The following is a 24,363-nucleotide window of genomic DNA, read 5'->3' on the forward strand; positions in this document are numbered from 1 at the left end:
CTGTTCTAGACACCTGATCTCTAGTTCTTTCTTAGAATTTTTCTGAACTATCTTTCCCTTCTTTTGTCTTTCTCTGAATTGCATGAATACCAGGCATAGATCTGCAGGAGACATTCCAATTCTAGACGAGATAGACAGACACGAAAGAGAACTTCGAAGACTTAGACGAACGCAAGGAATGGCCAACGACGACCAGCTTGGAGATCCTATTAATCGAAATTTAAATATGGACCAAGACGGGTCCGAACATGGAGAAAACGAAGAGAATGATCACATAGAAGATGATCATGCTCGACAAGATGGAGAGGAGGATGAGGTTCTTCCAAGAAAACCTCCATTAACCGGAAGTGATAAGGGCACATCAAGTGGAGTGCCATTTAAATCAGTCTAATTCCTAATGCTTACGTCGAGCTAAACGACTTAAACAAAAGCGCTTAATGGGAAGCAACCCATTTAGGTACTCTTTCTTTTAGTTTTCTTTTCCTTTTTAGAATATATGCTTTCTTTTTCTTTTTAAGTTTTAGGTATTTTATAAAACAAAAACACAAAAAATCAGAAAATTAGAAAAACCAAGAAGAACAAGAAGTAGGTTCTTAGCTGCTCGGCCCGGCAAAGACAAGAAGATCGGACAATAGGCCGCAGGAGGAAGACCGGCGGTCGCAACAGACGGAACCGCGGCCAAAGGTGCATCGACCGCGGCACCGTGAATGTGACCGCGGCCGAGCACTCGACTACCGCGGTCGCGTCACCTGACCGCGGCCGTTGGTCGTTGAGGAGACGCCGCGGATTCCTGCCGATTTTCGGTATTTCCCAGTTTTGCCTGGTGATTTCCCGGTGTTGCCTGGTGATTCCCGAAATGTTCTCGGTAAAACCCGAAAAGATCCTCCGTAAGTTTTAAACTTTCCTAATGTGCAAAGAAGAAAAGGTAAGTTCCCGTAAATTTAAAAATTTCCAGAAATTTTCCGTTTTTGCTTCAAAAACGCTTTTTAAAGAAAAGAAACAAACTTTTTGGATCAAAACTCTTTCTTCTCTTCTCTTCCAAAAGACTTAGAGATTTAGGAGAAAGAACACATTTTTCAATTCTTAAGCTTTTTAAGAGATTTTTGGCTCAAACCTCACTCTTTTTCAAAACTGATTTCAATTCTGCCATCAATTCTCTCTTTCCAGCAAGGTATGAACCTCAAACTCACCATTCTTACTCGATTTTGAATTTAGGGTTTTCTTTAAAAACCCAAAATTTTGGTCTATTGATGGTGGAAATAGCTTAAGAATGATAGATTATCCATTTAGGTTATCTAAAAATCGATTTTAGCACCGCTTAAGAGAAATTGAGATTTTTGAAATTTGGATTCTATTTTCTTGATAAAAATCGAATTTGGAACAGCAAAATTGATGAATTTGATTTAGTCTTGTGTGATTAGTGATTAGTATTGGGTAATCTTTAGAATTCACATGGAAATTGTTTTCAAAAACCGATTTTTAGAAGATTTCTATGTTGAGAACATCAAAAATCCGAATTTAGTCATGAACTACTTGATTTCTCTGATTTAATATCAATTTTGTTTGCTCATAGTTTTAATTAATCTCTTTATACTAGTATTAGTATAACAGATCTTAATGTGTTAAAATTAGCATCCAAATTCACTCTTTTTCCAAGAATCATTTCAGTTTGCAGAAAATGGACGAAACCAGATCCCGAAGGAGCCGTCGAACTGGTCGCAGCTCCGATGACATTCCCGACGATGGTACTCTAGGAGAGTACATGCTGAACCAAGCCAGACCGAGAAGAAGAAGCTATGTGATGAGATTGCTCCAGCACTCGAGGGAAACACGAGCACCTCCCGAGCCACCACAGATTCGATACATTGGGAGGGAGACAAACCCGAGAGTGGACTATGCAAGGCGTTTCAAGAAGCTGAACATCAAACCCACCCCTTGCATTGATTATCATACACTCGAGATGCTTGGAATCAGAGAGGATGTAATCTGGTACATCGATGCACTTAAGCTGAGACCCTACTTGGAGCTGAACCTTCCGACTTATCCTGAGCTAATCCGTGAGCTTTTAGCGACCGTTACACTCCACCGCACAAAGAGGAGGAACCCCAGAGCATCAGATGGCATCTTGTCATTCTCTATCCGCGGACAGCCTTATTCTCTCACCATTTCCGAGGTTTGTGAAGCTCTTAAGCTTCCATACACTGATGGCATTTATCTTGAAGATGAACCTGATCTTAACCTGTGGAGAGAGATGGGTCATGGAGCCTATGATAGTGGGAGATCTAAGTCAGCCCTTCTTAGCCACCCAGCAGTGAGAATTGTGCACAAACTCTTAGCACACACGATCTTCTCTAGAGCCAACATGGGAGGTGTCTTGAAGACTGAGCTCATTACACTTCAGATCCCATTTATGGACGACCCACGACTTGCCTGCTTTGCCTGGATCATATCGCAGAATATGGTAAAGGTGAAGCATGATTTACATGGTTGCGATGACGCTACTCCAGCTTTCGGGAGTGCTATTACAGCGATACTACAGGCTGTAGGATTCGATTTCTCATCTGATGATCCACTTCCCGATGTCTGGTATGATCTACTTTATCTCTCTCGCGATCACACTATCTCTCGTGCCGCTTTCGATCCAGACAGGTTTGGTTACAAGTATTGCACTGGCACTGAGGAGCACCGAGTCCGCTTACCTTCAGCATCTATCCCGAGATTGAGCAACGGAGGACACCCTCGATGGACTCCGGAATCCGATGATTTTCTGCCATCCGTACCTCGTCTACCATTCACCATTGGCCAGTACATAGTGGCCAAGGCAAGGCGTGATGCAGCTGCGGCCCGTGCTCATTTTCAGCCCTCTATTCCGACCGGCGACACCTCATCGTTTACATCATCACACACTCATTCCGATCTGGAGCGCAGAGTTGAGAGACAGGGACGACGCTTTGAGCGCGTTGTCACCTTCTTACAGGAGCAGCACCAGTTCGCAGACGACACTTCGGAGGATGAGTGATTGATCAGCACTTCACCACCATCACGGTTCTATCATCATTTTCTTTTCTTTTATCTTATTTTATTTTATTTTGCTTTTATTCACCATCTTCTCACCAACTTTTTCACACTGGGGACAGTGTGATTTAAGTCTGGGGGAGGATGTCTATCCGTACTAATTATTTTCCTGCTTTTGCTTTTAATTTCAAGTACTTTTTAAATTTTAGTATGTAACCTATTCGACATTAAGTATTTTTCAGGAATGTTTGACGCGAAACTATGATGATTTAGACCTGCACACTTCTACACTATGCATGATAGCTCATTTGTGGTTAGCACTAGACTAGGCGGTAGCTAGAGTACTTGCACTACGAACTCCCACCAGAGGACTTCTATTCATGTTGATTCTTTCTGACAGGATATACTAGCTCATTTTATTTGGACTTAATATTGATATCTAATTTTCTCATCATTGATTTTAGGCAGGCATCGACATACAGATCTAGGACGTCTTTTACCATCACTTTTACCACTCTTTGTCGTCCTAGATGACCAATTTATCTTTATCTGGTACCATACCCTAAACCCGAAACCCTTGTTTTCAGTCCTCATTCATTCTCTCTTTAGTTTATATCAGCAGATATGTGCAAAAACGTCGGAGAGAAGAGGAGCGACGCAGTTTTCAGTCACTTACAAAGGAGACTGAATGGAATTGGGAAGGAAGAGTATCAGAAACATAATAAAGCTTTACAAGACAGATATTAACTGGTAAATTCGTGCTCTCTAAGACTCTATATCTAAAGGTGTTCCCTTTATCAAAAAAAAAAAAAAAACGTGAAAAGAGAAAGGGAAACAAAAAGCCCAATGAATCTTAGATTATCGAAGTTTGTGGAGCAATAAGCAACCACTATTCGTTTAAGGAGCTATGGTATTGAAAGATTTACAAAAATCTAAGTCTGGGGGAGTTTGGAAAGAACCTGAGGAAGAAGACCAGGAATCTATGTCAAGAAGAAAGTGACTGAAAACTGTGGATACCAACAGCTTCACTCTCTCTTGCGGTTTTGCATAATATCATGCATCCTCCAAATCTTCAGGTAACCCGTAAACACTTTAAGCCTTACCCCCCAAAATTATCCTTCTTGACACCTAGCCTAGATTGCCTTGCCTAGATTTTCTTTGATGAGAACCACCGAGATTTTTAATGAATGTTAAGAGCTAGTTGACTGGAAGTTAGATCTTAGTGCATAGATTTCTGTATGACGGATTAACGGACTAGTTATGCCTGTATTGCTAGTGAGAATTTTCTAGGCTATTCCCGATTGATGCATACTGATTGATATTGGTCTAGAAGTTTGGTCTCTGAGATTTTGTTTAGTTCCTGCGTTTTCAAACCTCTCGCCGAGATTTAGCCTTTGTTTTGTTTGAGGACAAACAAAAGACTAAGTCTGGGGGAGTTGATAACACCGGATTTTAACCATTTTTATGGATGATTTTAATATCTTTTACAGGTGTTTTTACTCCATTTTCAAAGGTTTTCAAAGGATTTCTATGTTTCCGGATTTTAAAAGACTTTTCAGGTAATTTGGGATAAAGAGGCACAAAATGGAACAAAAAGACTCTTTGGATAAATGCAGACCGTCAGAACTCTCATGGAGAGACGAAGACCTTCTCACCGTCTGATCACCCTCAAAATTGGACAATTTATAGAAGAATCAACCAGCTTTCAAATGCACTTGGTTTGGAGACATTCCAACGGTTGGATCTCAAGATATTCCATTAGCCCCGGAGCCACGCGGAGTCGGCCAGCAACTCACGCGACCTTGGCCAACAAGCTATTTGCCGTGGTCAGAAGCTTCCCGACCGCGGCCAACAAGCAAATTGCCGCGGTCACAACACTCCCGACTGCGGCATTCAAGCTCCGACTTAAAGCCCACTTATCTGAAGCCTAAAGTCATTCCCAGCCTCAATTCCGGAACCCTAGAGACCATGGAGTATTGGAGACTATAAATACATGTCATTTAGGTCGTTTTTAGGAAGAACCCTAGATACTTTACAGAAACCCTTTTCCTTTAGCCGATTTTATGAGATTTTTGTAGAAGATTTTTCAAGTCCGAGTTCTTCAATAGAGAAGCTTTCTTTATCTTTTTTCTTTACTGTTTTTCATTACTTTTATTAAAACCAATGATGATGTCGAACTCAGCCATGTCTGAGTAGATCCTGAGTTGGGCTTAGGGTTCCCGAAAGAGGCTCTCATAATCGATTAAGACATCTAGGTTTATAGATCTGGGATTTTGACCTGTTCTCTGTTTATTCTTGTTCTTATTGCATGTATGCTTGATTGATCACCTAGTATCTGATCTAGATAGTTAGTGTTGCGAAAGTTTTCATTAAGTATCAGCCCTAGAATTAAATAGGCGATTTTTCCGTAGGAGTAGAAACTTACCTGCGGCGAGATCGTGAGTATTGACGAGTCTTGTGCAGCTCTTGCGTTCTCTCCCTTCCAGGGCCAGAGTGGAAACCTACTGGTCAGGGTTGCGAGAAACAGTTGGTTATGATCACGACGGTGACGTAGTCATACCGCCGTACTCTAGCTCTAGAACCCATATATTGTTATCCGTCAATTCCAATCTATCTACCTTAGTGTTAAAACCGATTATGATCCCTTAGAGTTCCCAAAAGCTCAGCGTTTTTAGCCATAGTTTACAATTCCATCGATTTTTACTTGCTTTCTTAGACCTGCATTTCAATTTCCTTAGTTCGTTATTTACTTGCTTTATTTACCTTTCATGCGATATTTTACTTGCCTTATTTTTGTTTAGTTCAATATTTTACTTATTCCATTTGCATTTCATTCGATTTTTTTTACTTGCTTTTTAGGATAGATTTATTTGCTTTCTTTTGTTTTTGTTTAATTCGCAAGAAAAACAACCAACCTTTAAAACCAATTTAGTCTAGACATAAAGTTAAAAACCGTAGAAGAATACCAGGCACATAAATCTCTGTGGATTCGATCCCTAAATACTACAACTGATTAGCTGTGCACTTGCGGCTTTCATTTGTTTTGTTAAGGGTAAAACTTGTTCCCTCACGTAGTTGACACGAGCACGCATCAACAACCCACCACCGCCAGATTATATTCCTCTGAATTCTCATGAGCAACACAAGGATCCTCCTCCTCAAATGGACTATCCACTAGATGATGAGCAGCAGGCACCCCGATATATGCATAATGAAGAATTGGATCAGGGGCAACCAGAGGATATTATAGATGAATACATCAATGAGCAAGAAGCTGAGATTGTCTTGGCTCCTCTTCTATTATATGTGATAACATCGTATTTTGACCACTTGTATGAATTTTTTAAATGCTTTTCAAATGTTTTTTAATTTCTTTTAAGTGTTTTTATTATGGTTTTCTAGTATTTGTAGTTCCAAAACTCTTTTCAAGTAATTAAGGTAAAAGGAGTGCATTTTGGAACACTCATTTTCTTTTACTTTTATGTCTTTTAATTTCTCTTTTACTTTCTCCATGTTCGATTAGTTCTTGAAATGATTTGAAGAGAAGTTTTCTCCGAGCCTAGCTCTTAAAATCGAGATGCTTCTTCTAAGCTTTTACTTAATGCATGGATCTAGCATCGCCAACTAGAGACTGATCTAGGTACTTAGTATTGCGAGAATATTCATTATCTTTCTGATCTAGCTTGAGAAAATCAATTCTGACATAGGAGAAAAAAAACTATCTACAGGTGAATCGTGAGTACAGATGAGTCTTGTACAAGATATTGCGTACACTTGTGGCTAGGGCCAGAGTCGGAAGCTTGATAACACCGTATTTTGACCACTTTTATAAATCATAGTTATGTCTTATGCAGGTGTTTTAAATTTATTTTAAATGGTTTTTAAAGTGTTTTCAATGTTTTAGAGTTTCAAAAGAATTTTTAGGAAACTTGGGCAAAAGACAATTTAGAACAAATGAGCAATTTTGGATAAATGGAGACCGTCAGAAGTATGACAAGCGATGAAGACCTTCTCACCGTCTGATCACCCCCAAAATTTGTGACAACATATAGGATACAAGCAGCTTTCGAATGCACTTGGTTTGGAGACAATCCAACGATTAGATATTCAGATACACCGATGCAATAAAGACAGAGAATGCAGTCTCGGAAGACGACATGAGCCGGGACCGCGGCCAAAGCCTATTTTCCTGTGGGTAGAAGCACCACGACCGCGGCCAGTAGTCGTTCACTTCCCAGACGACTTAATTAAAGCCCAGATCAATTCCTTTCGTTATTTTTGAAGCCCTAAGTGTCCAGGACAACTCCAAAAGCTATAAATACCCTTTTTAGCCATTCTAAGAGGGGAGACCAAAAATTTAGACAGAAAGAGAGAGAGAGAAAGAGAGAGAGAGAGAGAGAGAGAGTTCATGTGTGTGCTTCACAAACTCTAGGTGCCGCCGTCTTTGAAGAGGAGCCGTCGAGGAGAGCATCATCGTGCCTCCATCTGCGACTCTGTCCTTCGGTTTTCTTCTCTGTTTTCTTTAATTTCCTGCAACTTTCAATACTCTATGATACTTTGTTACAATATGTTTGAGTAGTTTCACAGTTGGGTTTAAAGGGATTTTTCAAAGGGAATTTTGTGTGCCTTCTTCTATGAATCGATTGATTTAGGATTTAAAATCTTCTAGATGTTCTTTGTTTGCCTTTGATTTACTGTGTGATTTTCTGCTGGCCACTTAGAAACCGATCTGATATGATATGTTGCGAAAAATTTCATTGATTGTCTGAACTAGGGTGAAACGAGCAACAATTCTATAGGAGTGAAAACCTACCTATAGTTGATTTGTGAATGTTGATGAATCTTGTTTAATTATTGCATCTTCTCCCTTCAAGGATCTGAGTGGAAACCTCCTACTGATCAGGGTTGCGAGAGATAGTTGTTTAGTGCTGCGAAAGTAGGCTATTCATACTTTCATGCCTCGAGTTCTAGAACATACGTAGTTGATTACCTTTATCATTTCCTTAAATTTGACATAGGTTTAGTCCATGAATCCCTGTGATACCCTTAAGCCATTGGTTTTTAATTGTTTACAGCCTTCAATTTCCATTCTACTTTTATTCGATTTTTTACTTGCTTTTATTTGCTTTCGTTTTCAATCGTTTTTATTTGTTTTGCTTTCTAGTTTAGATTAAGTGACAACCTAAACCCAAAACCAAAGCCCAATTCTATTTAGTCCTAGTCTGATTTAAGCATTAGCATGAATTCGTACTGAAACAACTAAGTCTCTGTGTATCGATACCCTAAGTACTACATCACACATCTGTGCACTTGCAGACATTTAGTGGCTATAAATTTAAAACCTGAAGCTTAGTAAAACGATAACAACAACCCCGCTTTTGCTTGCATCAAAGCTACTGGTCAGGATCGTGAGTGGCAGATGGTTATGATCACGAGAGTGACATAGTCATACTCCCGTACTCTAGCTCTAAGAATTTACTAGGATCAATTTTAAGAGCTTTGTTTTACGCGATTTGAATCGATCATATCCCGTAGACATCTTTTTTATTTGACATCGATTTATTTACTTCTATTTTAGTTTTATTTTCCTTCTTAATATATATATATATATATATATATATATATATATAAATCGTGACAACCTATCCAAAATCCTGCTTTTCGTCTTAGACTTCGTTTAGTAATTATGGTTCTTAGGTTTTGTAGGTAAAGCATGGATCGACACTCTAAGTACTACAACGCACTGCTGTGCACTTGCAGATAACTAGGGTTATAAATTTAAAACATGAACCCGAAAAGTAAACCCTAGCAGCATCAATCTGCTGATCAAGTTCAGAGGCAGGAAGAGATTAAACAGAGGATTGATCTTGTGTTTGTTCCAGCTTTCAGAGGTCAGTATTCGTTTGTGACTAAGGAAGTGGCCTTCATCTACTTATGTCTGTGGCTTAAAGAGAAAGGTAACTGAGCTTTCTCTAGAGGATCAGACCTCAAGTTCTAAGAAAAAACTGACAGGCATTTACCAAGCAACAGAGATGATGGAAACCCCTAAACCCCCACTCCCAGAATGATGATTTTGCATTGGAATTGTTAGCGGATGAGGAACCCTCTGACAATTTGATACGTGCAGGATATCAATAAATTTTATACTCCTGATATCATGTCCCTTATAGAAACTAAGAATATCTATAATTATATTCATAATATCACAGACGGCTTGTGATAGGTTATTGGTCCCAATTGCTTTCATGAAGGAGAAAGGAAGAACTAAAGGAAGAAGGGCCATGAAATGGGAGCAGAAGAAGATGACTGAAGAAAGTGTCTAAAGAGTCAAAGAAGAGATGAAGTGTTGAAGAACCTCTGCTTGAGAAAGAGTGTTCAGTTGTATTCTAAATAATCTTAATATGTTGTCGTTTCAAGTTAAGAGAGTTGTATTTAATGCGACCCAAAAACATTAGGGTTTCCTTATCTTATGAACAGTAACATCAAATATCAAATATTTCTCTTCTCATCTCTTTCCCTTTTCTTTTCTCATCTCCCTCTAAATCTCACCGAGATTCCACTCCTATCATTTGGTGCTTTCATTGAGAGACAGCTATGCCGCCGAAGGCTGTGCTGCAGAAAGAAGCTGCGTAGCTAAACCGGGATCTGGCTCGTCGGAACTCGAGGAAGAGAGGCCTTATGCTTCTCTAGATATGAGGGTCGAAAAGTTAGAAAAGGACATGACTTGGGTTAAAAAGGCCTTGAACACACTCCTTCGACATCAAGTGTACGGTGACGGTCACGAATCGACACAGCCATGATTTTCCAGCCCCAGTCCAGGATTACAACTCTAAACACCCAGCACGACGTTTATCGCAGCAGAACAGAGCCGTTGCGAAGGGTTGCTCACCGCTCCCACCGTGACGAGACCCGAGGGTAACGCAACACAGACGCAGGATCCAAAGGAAGATCCACCACCAACCACCAGGGAGTCATCGCAGAAAGTTGTCGACATACCATTGTATGAAGGCAAGAATCCAGATGACTGGCTCTTCCAAGTGGAGAAATGTTTCCTCCGAAACAAGATGCCGGAGCACGAGAAGCTCGATCTAGCGCTGGGCTGCCTTACGAGACGTGGTGGCGAGGAACGCACAAGAGAGAGCATATCGTAGGATGGAAAGACATTCAGGACAAGTTCAAACGCCGATTCTGACTTAGCCTAGGGAGTTTGGTGATAGACCATCTGTTGAGCATCACCTAGAAGGGAACAGTAGACGAGTACCGCAAGCAATTTGAGGAGATAGCGGTCGAGTTGCCTCATGTGCCTGAGGATGTACTAGAGTCGGCTTTCCTGTGAGGTCTTAAGAAGAGCATCTGAGACCAGGTGATTCGTTTCCAGCCAGTTAACATGGACAACATCGTGGAGGTAGCGAGGATGATTGAAGCGCATGAAAACGAAAGTGCCAGCTATCAGGTCCGGTCATTTCAACTGAAGAACCGTTCTTTGACTTACTCGATAGCAAACCGCAACACCAACCAAGGGTATTTAAGGAGTGGAGATGCCACAGCGATCAAAAAGCCGTTTGAAACGGGCCGAGAGGTGAAACGAGCTACTATTGGAGATGAATGATGGTTTAATATATAAATGAGCAAAGTGTACAAAAGTTTCTGTATTTTTAAGTTGTTAGATTTTTTATGTCTTTTATTGTTTCAAAATAGATCTGCTATATTATTGATAAAAAAAATTGATATTATTAGTGTTATCATTTACGTATAAAAAAGAGAAAATTGCTGAATGGGTAATTTTTAAGTTTTAAATTAGAGGAATAGGATGTTTTCAAAACCAAGGAAGGATAGGGCTGTTTTTACTGTTTGTTTTCCCACAAGGGCCCTAAGGCAATTTTTTATTTTCAAAATTGCCATTATCGAAGTAAAATAACTAAAAATTTCTGATTAAATCCGATATGGTAAACCGATTACACAAAATTATAAACCGAAGTCCAATATCATAAACCAAAGTAAAACCAAATGTATAATTTATCGACACCCCAACATTTAAATTAAATATTAAATTTAGGATCCACATCTGGACGTAGTCCATCTAGCATCTCCGGCAATCCATCTCCGATTAGCCATCCGATTGACCGTTGTAATGGCGCGGAAAGTAAAAAAATCGTTAAGGCGCAACAACACTGTGCCTCCGGTGTCGAGGCGAGTGCTCCGAAGTAACTCGAAGACAGCTCCGACGGAGCACTCACCCATACCGCCCATGCCACCGCGACGGAGTGACCGGGTTGAACATCCCATTCACGCGAGTCGTCTCAATCCACGCCGGCGGTGTAGATCCAAAGTACAATTCGCTCCTCTTCTTCTAGAATGGCCTGCTCAGAATTCTAAAAGTAAGTTATATTTATGAACTTCGACCTTGTCTGAACTGTACAGCGGTTTGTAACTCAAATTAAGATTGAAACGGGGCGCCTGATTGGCCTGATATATGTATTAGCGGTTATGAACTCTAGTACTTATGTCTATATATTGAATTCAAACGGTTGGATTACTCTTATATCATCTAGAAACAGTTACAGAAGTTTATATAGGAGAGCATACGAATAGTGTAGTTTTTTCAGATCTCTGCTCTCTCTTTCGAACTCCTTTCCCTCAAACTTTTCCCCTGGTTTGCATTTAACTGTTTATCCAGAATATTATATCTTTCCTGCATTTCGGAATTGTTGTTTTGGTTCAAATACAGGAATGGAAGACGGAGAACCTTCAAATACAGGCATGGAAAATGGAGAAGCTTCAAATAACCTTTTGGAAAAACTACCAAAAAGGGTCCTCGGCGATGGTTGCTATCCCGTTGGTGCTCGGTTGAACATATATTCAAAGGCCAATGTCATTGGCCTCCTTGTCGAGGCATTAAAGGGTACTGAAGATCTTGAGAAGCTACTTCATTCCCAGTTTGGGAAGTTATTCCATCTACCTGTTGCAAGATGTTGCAACAGTGCCAAACTAGTCCATACCCTTCTATCACGACAACTTGTGACCATGAAGAAACACGAGATTTGGTTACTCTTTGGTGGACAGCCTCTGAGATATTCGATACGGGAGTTTAAGGAAATCACTGGATTGAATTTCAATCCCGAACCTGATAGCACAGAAGAAGAAGAAGATGTCGGAAAGACTGGAATCTGGAAAGACCTGTTCGGAAGAGCGACCGCTATGAACGTGTTTGATGTGCTTGAAATGCTAAAGGACCCGGATCTACCCCGATGGAAACGGCTTCCATTGGCCCTAATCGTTCTTGTCGACGGTGTTCTGTTTTGCAATAGCAAAAATCTGGCCCTCACCGAGAAATACGTTGAGATGTTGACTGACTTGGATAAGTTCATGCTGTATCCATGGGGGAGGGTATCCTTTAACAAAACAGTATCTCGTTTTCAAGCTCCGAAGGCAATCACGGATGCCGAGAAAAGGGAGAATCCTTTAACACGATTGCGTGCTATGGATTCCCTCTATCACTACAACTCATGGCCCTCCAATCTATACCAATGTTGGTTTCCAAAATTCCTCAACCTGATAACTTGAAGACTTTCGTTGAAGATCCCGAAGGTGTCAAAACGTTATCACACTATTGCATCTTGGGGACATACTTGCCGTGGAATCCGACCCTCTGGTAAATTATTTGTAGTATTATATTTAGTACTATTTGTAGTCTTATTTTGTAGTACTTGTCTTAAAAGATAAATACTCTGTCATTTTGGTTGGTAATTTTGCAATTGTTTTTTTTTTGTCTTAGTTGTCTGTGAAACAGATGGTAGTGGATGATGGTGACAATGACCAACAGAATGAATTGCGGGTGGGAGATGAGGTAGAGGATGCCGAAGTTACATTCATGCAGGAACTCATGGCCGAGGGGTACAAATTCACACCTTCGGATTTTGTAGTGGCACTGGCACCTATCGTGGATCTTAGTGATGCAGAGGACGAGGTTACCTATGAACAGGAACCTGAGCCATCCACCCGACCGAAGAAGAAACTGAAAACTCATCAAACAGAAAAACGTAAGATGCAGAGGAAGAGAGGCAGGGGCAAGAACTCTTCTAATCTATCGGAAGATGAAACCCCTGAAAGTGGACAGATTTAAGATCTTAAAAGATGGATAGTAAGTCAGAATAATTTGCTCCTTCGTAAGATTAAGACAGAGTTGGACAAGAGATTGGGCGTATACCAACAGGACGAAGAAGATGACGATGTACACCAGTCAAAAGAAGATGGGGAACAGGATGACGAAGGACAGAATCCAAAAAAATGTGGTCAAAAACCGGATGAAGATGAAGACGAAGCCGAAGATGGAGGTGAAGAAGGAGGTTATGATGGTGCACAGTCTAGCGTACGCCATGATGATGGTGTACACCCCAAAGATGGTGTACACCAGAAAGAAAGAAATGATGAAGAAGGGATCTCTACTTACTACGGCGGGGACCATTATTCTCCCAGGGACCATGCGTACTTGAAGACTCCAGAAGCTCCGAAGAAGACCCCTGAACCTGAACAAGCCAATTCAGGAACAACTCGTCCACCTCCTTACTTCATATCCGGATGAAGATCCACCTTCTGGCCTCAACGAGGTGAGCTAATTGTTTAGTCAGCAGCTGACTCTATTAAGTTTCATAACGTGTGTGTACTGTGCTATGTTTTTTATGACTTATTCAGGTGGATGGTGGTAGAAAAAATTTGGTGTCAGACACCTTAGTACTCTACAAACCTCAGACTCCTCACCCATTGAGCTATGCATATAAGAAAAATGAAGCGCAGACAGATGCACAGGATGCACAGGTCAGACATTAAACTTGTTCATATGATATGCATGTGTATACAGTACTCTTTAGGTATACGCTAGGTATACGATTGATATCTTATACGCCTTATTGTTACGGTGGTTTGTAGGCTGTGGCTAATGAGGAGGACTCAAATGCGGGGAAAGATTACTATACTGCGCCGGAGGATGCAAGTGATGCTTCGCAGAAGACCCCTTGTACTCCAAAACCTCCACAAGAAGTTGAGGGATCGTCTGGTGTAAAGAGAAAAAGTAGAGGAACAGGAAGAGGAGGAAGAGGTAGAGGAACAGGAAGAGGAGGAAGAGGTAGAGGAACAGGAAGAGGAGGAAGAGGTAGAGGAAAACGCGCACGCGTACGACAAGATTTGAGATATTTACACCGCAGATTCAAAGGTGAAAACTCTATTTGTATCCAGATCGAAAGCTGCGTACAAACCACTCGAAACAGTGGAACAAGACCACTTCAAGGCATTCCAGGAGTTATTATCGCGTGAAAGAAACATGTAAGTTATATCGTATTCAAAGTAATTTATCCTTAAACTTTCATTGTTATCAATTACCAATTGCTCTCATTACAGCAACTTTTGCATTGTCACTGGTCATACTGTGAAGAATCAATTCTTCCTACAAATTGCGAAGCCTACTGAGTGGGTTAACACGATGGTAAGTATATAGTTAGTACTTACTGAATCTTTAATTATCTGTAATATATGTTATTTATGTTTTGTTATTCGTCAGCACATGCAAGTCATAATGGCCATGCTTTGGAGACGTAGAGGTGAAATATACTTGAAAGACAGGGTAGCATTTGTAGACACCTTGTTCATATCCATTATCGGCAACTACTACAACGATTTCATATCTGGAGACAAAAATCAGTATGACTGGGGGAAAACCATTCAGGGCATTGTATTGGGAAAGCCTGCAAAGTGGGCTAATCAGAGTCGGAGGCAAATGTTTCTACGGTTTGTGGACGTTGTATACGTCTCGATGAACTGGGGGTCTGAGCATTGGGTGGGCCTTGTAATTGACTTTAAAATGGGCAACATAAAGATTTTGGACTCATTCATCAGTCATAATGATGAAGCGGCTGTGGAGCAGTATATGGCGCTCGTGTGTCAAAGTATGCCATTTATATTGAAGTGTTATTTGGATAGCAAATTAACGAAAGGCCTACGCACCACCCCTTACACATGGAGTCGTTTGGAGGGCATATATCAGAACAAAAGATCCGGTGACTGTGGCCCATGTGCGGCCAAATTCTTAGAGATGCATGCTGCAGGGCTTGGAGTGGAGGATATGGGTTTGATAACGGACGATGACGTTGACAGGTTAAGGGAGAAATACGCCATGGACTCATACGAAGAGTTTGTTGGGAATCCGGCTGTTGCCAACGCTTAGGACGAATGATGAAGTTTAATGTTGAACTTGACAATTTATGAAAGGTGTATTTGTTGGATTATGTGTTTGATAATGTTTAGGGTGTGGGTTTATTTGATAATTTATATGCTTATAATTTAGTTTACTTTACTATCTATTAATTGGTGTGGCAATTCGTAGTTCCGGGAATAATTTCATATCTGTACACCAATATGCGTTTAGTTGTACATCAAATGCATCAAATGGGTGTACATCAAGAAAAATTTGTTTATACTTTACTTTATTTTAGTATTTATTAATTGGTGTGTGAATACTTTGTTCCCGGCTTAATATGTATCTGTACACCAATATCCATTTAGGTGTACATCAAAGGGGTGTACAACAAACAAAATTTTGGTTTACTCACTAATTTTACAAACTCATTTACAATCTTAACGGTAACCGCATTTAATGTATACGCTCAGTTAGTGGGATTTTTTAATTATTATATATATGCAACATAAACAACTGTTATCCTCACAAATCCTAAACCGCAGTTATTCCATCTCCATAAACAACCGTTTTCTTCACAAATCAACCTCACAAATTAACTATGGCACCAAAGAGAGGGCGATGTGAAGCAGATATCCGTGATTGTCAATCCCCTCTGATGGCGCTTCCCGACGAACTATTGGAGAAGGTTTTCGCATACAGTTGCAACTCTGTCCAACAAATTTTCACACTAAAGCAAGTTTGCAAACGGTTCCAGGCCTGCACTTTAACCAAAAATTTTCTAGCATCGGTTGATCCCGTGGAATTGGAGATGCCTATTCCTGAAGATTTCGATATGCCTTTTATCGCAAGTTGGGAATTTCCCAACTTGTTGAGGAGGATGTATGACGCATGCAATCCGGGTTTTCTGTTCATGAAGGGGATGCAAGATTACTTCTGCCGTGGAGACAAATGTGGCATAAAACTCATCAAGGAATCTGCAGATATGGGATACGAAACAGGTATTTACATGTATGGCATGTACATGAAAGCAGTGGTCGAAGACCCCGTGGGTTTAGAGTATCTTTCAAAACTAGGCAGCGGGGCAATGAGGAGAATAATTTGGAAAATTATTGATGGAGGTGAGCGTGGTTATGTCAATAATTTGCCTGAAGAATTCTCAAAGAGGAGATTTGAAACTAATGCTCAGTTTGCCACACTTTGGTCTTGTCCCTGTGGTGTTGCCAATGCTCAACTTGATTGGCATGACGAATTGTTAAAGGGGCCAAGCATGTGCATGTCGTGTTTCTGGGCACAGGAAACACAAAATTTCTTCGTATTTGTTTGGTATGCAGTACGGTATGGGCCGTCAATGGAAAAATGGTGACTAATTGGTGAAAGTCAACCAGTTTCGGTGTGTACACCTCGGTGTGTACACCTTCGTTGTGTACACCTCGGCGTTGCTGTTATTTCAGAATTCATCGAATTGATTAGCATCCGCGAATATGTTTTTTTAGTTTATGTAATCGATTAGATTCCATATTTCGTACTTTATGATTTAATCTTTTATTTAGGATCTGTACACGTACTTATTTACGCCTACTATGTATGTAGGTGTACTTTGTTTTGGTTTCTATCTATGTATACTTTAATTGTGTTGACTTTAATTAATTTCGGTGGGTGTGGTTGTGGCAGTTTTTCGAGAAGCATTATCTCTTATATCTTTAAAGTCTCAGTTTACCTCTTTCTGTACGCCTAATAACTAGAAAAAAAAAAACACCTCAATCTGGACTCAATATGTACATCTAAATTTGTACACCTGAATGTTACAGACATTTATCACATATTATATATTTTGAGTATACAAACGACATTATCTCTTTTGTGGGAATTTTCGGAGAAGATGGATATACAAACGACATTATCTATTTAAAGTCTCACCTTACCTATTTCTGTACGCATATTTTAAAAATAATCATGATTTCGTCTATGTGGACTCAATCTGTACTATATATCTCGGTTAACGTGATGTTGAGAAAACTTCTGTAATGATGACAAGAAATATAGTTTCCAAAATATAAAAAAGGTCTGGGTTGTTATTGAAATTTTGATAAGATCATAAATAATAATAGTATTGTCGCAGAAATCATAAATGTATTGTGGTATATCATAAATTAAATTAAATCATTCATCATAAAAGCTTAATGGTGAAATTTGCTTTGATTTTGTTATTCTCTGTATTTATTGTGGTAATTTAATTTTGCCGGTAAACGAAAAGACACATTTTCGTCTCTTTTCAACGTCTCTCTTCAAAAATAGCTATTCAGCTCTATTAAAACCGCACTACCTCTTTAAATTCAATCCCTTCACCGTAACAGCCTACTTAGAACCATCATAACTTCCTCTTTCATTCCATTTTCAATCCTTTCTCCTCTTCCTCAATCCATTTTCTTATCTTTTCTCTTTTCATCGAAATAAACGATGGTTCCAAGGAGAAACAGAGGTGGTGATGGTGATTTTTCCTATCTTCTCTCACTCCCTGATGAATTGCTGGAAACAATTATGGCCTCTACAAACCCAACTATAAGGGAAATTGCCCGCCTGCATGCTGTTTCTTCTCGTTTCAACCGTATCAGCACAAGCAGGGGTTTCTATCGAGCGATTGATCCCGCCGAAATCGTGCATGAACAAGCGGCAGTTCCACATTACCCAACGATGATGAGGAGATTCTATGACGCGGGTAATCCAGGGGTTATTTTCCAGAGGGGGATGCAAGCCTACTTTTTCTTCCACGATGGTGAATGCGTGGAATTGATAAGGGATGCTGCGGAGAGAGGCTACGACCGAGCCAATTTTGTGTACGGGATGTGGCTCAGAGCTGTGCCGGAAGACTTCGTCCGTGCAGAGGAGTATTTGGGCAGGCTCACGGTGCAAAATCGGAGGAGGATGAGCCGGTTGTTGCTGGCCGACGTTCCACACGGATGGAATTTCGATTTGCCAGTCGATTTCACTGAGAAAGCGGCTGCCTTTCATCCGAGATTCCTGGCGCTGTACACCTGTCAGTGTGGGTTATCAATTACTGGCTACAGTGATTTGCAGAAGATTTTAAGCAGCCAAAGTGCACAACCTGTTTTTGGGCCCAAGAGACCCAAAGGTTCTTCCGCTTCATTAGGAACGTCGTTCCAAGCTGGCCGTTGATGCTCGATTGGTGAAAGCCGTAATCTTAGTATTTTGTTGCATTCGTGTCTCTTTAATTATTTATGTTGTCTTAGTATTCCGAACTACAACGGATCTTTTTCAAATTGCATGTCTACTTTCGTTTTTTAGTTGCAACTCTTACTTTTGTATAAACATAATCTATGGAGAATTATTAGTTGATTCTATGATATTTATGATACTTATGTTCGTAAATGTAGTAAGTAATCATAAAGGTGTTTGAAATTTTTTTAAATATGGAGAATTTAGCCTTTCCCAAAATCAAAATGAAAGTGGCAGGATATCATTTCATCTAGGGCAGTAATTAATTATGTACACCTATTCACTGTAATTATTTATGTACACCTATTACCGTATACCTATAGACATATAGACGTACACCTACTTACGTATACCTCTAGTCGTACACCGACTTACGTATACTTATTACCGTATACCTATAGACGTACACCTACTTACGAATACGGGATCAGAAACAGATTGGAAACATAAAGCTGTTTGAAAATAAATAACATTACACATTTTTAAAGAACGATGAATACCTACACCTATTTTAACGTAAACGTACACCTATATATATTGAAGTATTAACGTAAACGTACACCAACATTGGTATACGGGATCGTAAACGTACACCAACATTGGTATACGGGATCGTATACCTTTTTAGACATAAGGCTGTTAGACATAAGGCTGTATTTAAACTTCATATTTATTTTTGAAATAACCACAACAATGGGAAAATATATTGAAGTATTTAAATTTTAAAAACAAGCAACAAGCAACCATAGCACATCGATACTAAAGCATTTTTGCTATGCGTTGTGCTGAATATCTAAGATAACATCTTTCACATTTAACAATATAATGCAAATTCTCGTGATACACGCCGCACGACCCTTCGGTTTCTTCATGAATGAGACTAGGGTACCTGAACTTTTTCTTGAATGTATGTTTATCACGTGGGCAAAATGACCAGAATGAGATTACTATATCTTCGGCGACTTCACGAAGTTCATGAGAATCATGAGGATAGTGGTACCTGAAAACCATCTTTAGAAGTTTTTTCCCTCTGTTAGGGCGACCCACGCACATTTGCAAAATGGCACAGCTGTAAGTGGCATAGACGTCTGATGGAACGAGCTTATTTAGTATCCTGATGGCGGTATAGATCTTCTCCTCTGTTGACATGAATCTTATAGTTTCGACCAATATGGCCCGTGGATTTCTCGACGCTAAGCAGCGCAAGAATAAAGGCCGATATACTCAACCAGGGTATATCCGAGATGGTGTGTCATGCAATGTCCATAGGTATGCCGATCTGAGTACTTCCGTGCTAAATGCAATGTCTCTACCACGGGTCCCTGCCAGATTAATCGGTCCAAGGTAGATGCAGTCAGACTCAGCAACTTTCTTGACAATGATTTTGAAAACATGATCTGGTAAATCTGGTAAATCTGGCATTTTTTGGGAAGGTTATAGGGTTTGTGTAGGGTGAACTTTCTTCGCAATATTATGAAACTATATATTGAATTCGATGGGTAGTTCTTGTTGAGAAATAGTTAATGGTAAGACAATTAGTAGTTGCAGGGTTTAGTGTGTAGTTGAACAGAAGTAATATTACAATAAGTTTGTGAAGTGATGTTTACCAACTACAGAAATTAAACTACTAGTTACATTGTTACAACTAGTTACGTTCTTAGTAGCTACTTGTTACAATAAGTTTGTGAAGTGATGTTCACTTACTTTTTACCTTTAATTTATTACAAAAATTAAACAAGTACTTGCAATTAAAATAACTAAACTAAAGTAAATATCTTATGCGCAGAGCCGTGCATTGTAGAAGGCAATACTCGCAGTCTGGTGTATTTGTGCCATCGTAATGCTCATCTACACACTCCGATATAGGTTCTTCTTGTAGGGTGATGGGGAAGGACCAAAGGCTAGCCCACAGATCTTGAAACGGCCCCAGAGCAAACTCCCATACGTGACGTATAACGTCGTGCGCTAACAGCTTCATTTCATTAGCCGCATAAGGGACGTGTAGAGTGAATACATACGTGAGGAGTTTTTTTAGCCCTTCGTGGACGTCCGACGCAAATTTCAAACATGGCACATGCGAAAGTAGGATGTTTATCACATGGGACAAGTCGGTTAAGCATTGTAATCGCTGAATACAATCTTCGCTCACTCACGGCAACTCTAATGGCTTCAAAATAAATATCTCGTGGATTATAGGCGCCAAGACAACGCTCAAAGAATGGGTGGTAAGGGTTGTTAGGGGATACGTCGATCGGTGACTCAACCAATCGAGAGATGTCTGCAGACCGTAACACGTCGTCGGTGAACGCGATGGCTCTTCCACGTTTTCCTGCGCGAATAAAGGGGCCAAGATGATAGGAATCATCCTCAGCTAGTTTCTTTACTATTAACCCTAAAACATCATCGTCTAAGTAGTGCATTGTTGTTTAACGTTGGTGAAAAATAAATTTGATTCGCTTTATTTGTAGACAAGGTGGATAGATATATAAATGTCCTAATTCGTGGTTGGTATAAAGATAAGAGCCACTTCAATAACTGCTAAACTGACCCCAACACGTCGCACTACATTATAAATGTAACTAGTTTCGGGCACTTTAATAAAAGTGAACTGACCATTATTCTTAAAAATGGGGGGGGGGGGGGGGGGGGAAAAAGGGTAGGTGAAATATTTACTAAAAGAGAGAACACTATTATATTATTTTCAACCGTATAATAAATTCTCCACCCCCCCCCCCAACCACACACCAGTGAAGACCATATATGATGATTTTGCTTTGTCTTAACAAAACTTGCCTCCTTTCCAACGAAAACAAACCCTAAACCAAACATAACAAACCCTAAACCGAACATGTCGCTCCCAGACTTGTCTGATGAAATTCTTATCGAAATCCTCAAGAGGCTCGGCAGTGAAGCATTTTGGCGACTCGGACCATTTGTCCGCGCTGGAAAGCGCACCCTCCGGCTTGTTTTCACCGACGATGTCCTCAAATCTTCCAACATTTATGCCCTTTGCTGTGTCCCCAGCGACATATGCCCTGGAAAGGAAAGACGCCCATTCTTTCTGAAATGTTTGGCGAGTGGAAACCCTGAGGCAAGATACTGGGAAGCCCTGAGACTTGCAACCAGAGGTGCTGATCTCATTGCAAGTAGGACCATGCTGGAACCAAATGTTCCCACCGACGCTCTCTCGACCCTGGCGTCGGCCATGTTCAGCGTTTGCTTGGGTGACCCTTGTTCCGCAAGCCAAACATTGCAACTGTTGGCAACGCATCACGGAAGTCTACAGTCAGAGCGCGTGCGACAATTAGGTGAGGAGTTAATTCTTGAGATTTCATATTATGGAACTGCATACATGGATACATACTCAAACTCATTTTCATATCCAAACGACGACGTCATCAAGCTGCCTGATTGTGAATTTGATCATTTCGAACCTGAGATCCGAGTACTTTGCAATGGTTGCTTCATATATTGGTGTGCTAGGTGTATCTGCGAAATGCTTTAAAAATAAGTTTATGGTGTACACCTTCTCAAGTGTACATGAGTATGTGTAGACTATATGAAGTGTACACATATATTTCATTTTTAGTATGTAATGAACAATCTTTGAATTAATATTCGATGACTTATGTTTCATGAAATCCTTGGACAATTTATGCTTGGACAATTTATCAAATCCTAAACATAAAAAGCATAAATTGATATAAAAAATTTAATATAAAGTCATAAACTTCTCAAGAAAAACACGCTAACAAAATAGTGGTCTTATTTTTTGCAAAAGAAATAATACAATTCAACAAACAAAATTAATAGAACAATTCAGGAGTTCATGCTCCTCTGGCGTGCTCCACTGTCCATGCAAGTGCAGTGGTTTCAAAAGCAGCCCTGTCTTCCACGTAAATCCTAGCAATTTCTTCAACAAAAAAATGTCCTTAACCTATTTGGGGGGCAGTTAACATTTGGTGTATTTCCGTCAGTACCTGATTACATATACATGAAAACACAGTTAAGCCCTGATTTAATCGAAATTAAGATTATTAAGCAAAACACAATAACGATTTATTTCTTTCATAAGTAAAAATACATCATTGATGCTGTTGTTGGTCCTGAAGTGAGTTGGGTTCAACATCTTCAGAAAAATGTTCCCATAAGTATTAACGTGTGGGTGATACACTTTTGTTTTGAACATCACCTGAAAAAAATCAGTGTTATTAGTAATTGAAATCTTTATTTACTAAATCCAAAACCCTAAAAATACAGCAATTTGAGAGAGCAATGATATGCTTCATTCCTTACCCTAGGTGGCGCGAAAGGGTAGTCAAGCGGAAAGTGAATGTCTAGTTTGAAAACACCATTCTCATAGGGTGAACCTTTAGGGCCCGTTATGATAGCTTCCCAGTGATACAAGTCCTCACCCACAGGTCCTAATGAAATCGGCAAAACACTAATTAGGTAGACGATGTAAAAGACCGATCCTCAAAAACTAAAACTAAACTAAACCCCTATTTTCAAAAGAACCATCAAATACCTGTACTGAAACATGGACTGTTTTTCCTCTCCACTTCCTTCAATTGCAATGAGATCACTTTGGCAGAGTACATTTTTAGAAAGTAACTATTAAATTTCTGTGTAATTAACTTCTGTTGTAATTAACTTTTTCTGTCTCCGGAAACTTGTTTCACTGAAGAAGGCAGGGGACAGTTTTTATAGAGGCTGACAGGAAAAACATTTAAAAGTAAAGAGAGAAAAACGAGTCGGTCAAACGGTCTAAAAAGGTACTTAATTAGTTTTTGTCGTTTCCAATTTGATTTTTTTGGGTCGCGTTTATTCCTTATACACTGTTTTCATTATTGCGGTTTTCAAAAACGTAATGACTTGATTTTTGAAAAAACCGTTTATTCGTGCTGTCCTGTCCTACAATTTCACTTCAAAGACACGATCATTGTCCGTTTTCTAGATAATGTTTTCTTTCTCTGCTATAGAACCATGTCTTTGATAATTATTTTGATCCAGAACCATGTCTTTGATAATTATTTTGATTCCCTTAAATAAGATAAACCCTAAACCCTACATCGTAAACCCTAAACATAACCCATAATGTGCATACACCTAAATTTATATGCGTACACCATATAAATGTAAACTTATAAGCCATAATGCGCATACACCATATAATGTAAACTGGTTCATGTTGTCCACCATCACAGTGTACACAAACTGTGTCCACCGTCACAGGTGTACACTAACTGTGTACACCCTGTCCAGTAAACATCATAAATTTCATAACAAATATAACATAGTTCACGCCTTTCCAAGTTTAAATATAGGGAAACATAGTGTACGCTATAAACAAACCCGAAAAAGAAAGCGAGATCCCCACAAAAAAAAAAGCAACAAGAGACACACAAAAAACAATGTGGCTCGCTCTTTCCTACACGCTCGCTCTTTCCTACACACAACAAAAGACACACAAAAGCCACACCCGGTCAACCCAATGGTTCCTTGCCCGGTTATGGCCGGGATTTCCACATCTCGAGCATTTGTTTGGCTTCTTTTCTTTCGCAACCTGCAACAGCGTATATCAGTAATCAGTAATCAGTATGACTGGGGAAAAAATAATTGTTTAGTGTACACTAACCTGAGGATACTCTCCTGCTGAAAGTTTTCTCTTCGTCGTAGGCCTTCCTGATGGACGTTTTGACTTAAGTGGCATAATATTAAGGTCACGCACCTCTGCTGGGATACGAATGTCGTCAGGGTCGGGCACTGGTAGGATTTTGCCACAAACTGTTGCACTCCAAATTGATTTCTTAAGAATTGGAACAACCAAACTGCTGTACTCCACTTGCCGAAGCCTAGCCGCGGCCATTGCATGTCGGCAACGGTATTTCAATGTCTGAAACTCTAGACATGAGCATGTTTTG

At 39.9% G+C, this 24,363-nt stretch overlaps 2 protein-coding genes across 2 annotated transcripts; one reads left to right on the forward strand and one right to left on the reverse strand.

Moving 5' to 3' along the window:
• Positions 1-13,593: 13,593 nt before the first annotated feature.
• Positions 13,594-15,232, forward strand: LOC112082102. Its single transcript, XM_024149196.1, has 6 exons — positions 13,594-13,622; positions 13,722-13,830; positions 13,942-14,110; positions 14,217-14,334; positions 14,410-14,494; positions 14,570-15,232. The coding sequence occupies exons 1-6, from the start codon at positions 13,594-13,596 to the stop codon at positions 15,230-15,232; spliced, it is 1,173 nt and encodes a 390-aa protein (XP_024004964.1).
• Positions 15,233-22,266: 7,034 nt separating this feature from the next.
• On the reverse strand, positions 22,267-23,040 carry LOC18030297 (ubiquitin-conjugating enzyme E2 4). The gene is made up of 5 exons (XM_024149198.1): positions 22,968-23,040; positions 22,736-22,863; positions 22,524-22,631; positions 22,397-22,419; positions 22,267-22,342 (listed from the first exon to the last, which is right to left on the reverse strand). Exons 1-5 carry the CDS (start codon positions 23,038-23,040, stop codon positions 22,267-22,269), a joined length of 408 nt encoding a protein of 135 aa, XP_024004966.1.
• Positions 23,041-24,363: the final 1,323 nt, after the last annotated feature.

This window comes from Eutrema salsugineum, unplaced genomic scaffold (assembly GCF_000478725.1).
Source record: "Eutrema salsugineum unplaced genomic scaffold, Eutsalg1_0 scaffold_1, whole genome shotgun sequence".
Taxonomy (NCBI): domain Eukaryota; kingdom Viridiplantae; phylum Streptophyta; class Magnoliopsida; order Brassicales; family Brassicaceae; genus Eutrema; species Eutrema salsugineum.

Excerpts from the sequence above, each read along its gene's own strand:
- LOC112082102 (XM_024149196.1), top strand. The coding sequence starts at position 13,594 with ATGAAGATCCACCTTCTGGCCTCAACGAG. Across the intron at positions 14,335-14,409 it reads TTATCGCGTGAAAGAAACAT|CAACTTTTGCATTGTCACTG; the intron begins GTAAGTTATATC and ends CTCTCATTACAG. Across the intron at positions 14,495-14,569 it reads CTGAGTGGGTTAACACGATG|CACATGCAAGTCATAATGGC; the intron begins GTAAGTATATAG and ends GTTATTCGTCAG.
- LOC18030297 (XM_024149198.1), bottom strand. The coding sequence starts at position 23,040 with ATGTACTCTGCCAAAGTGATCTCATTGCAATTGAAGGAAGTGGAGAGG. Across the intron at positions 22,864-22,967 it reads CAGTCCATGTTTCAGTACAG|GACCTGTGGGTGAGGACTTG; the intron begins GTATTTGATGGT and ends CGATTTCATTAG. Across the intron at positions 22,632-22,735 it reads ACCCTTTCGCGCCACCTAGG|GTGATGTTCAAAACAAAAGT; the intron begins GTAAGGAATGAA and ends GATTTTTTTCAG.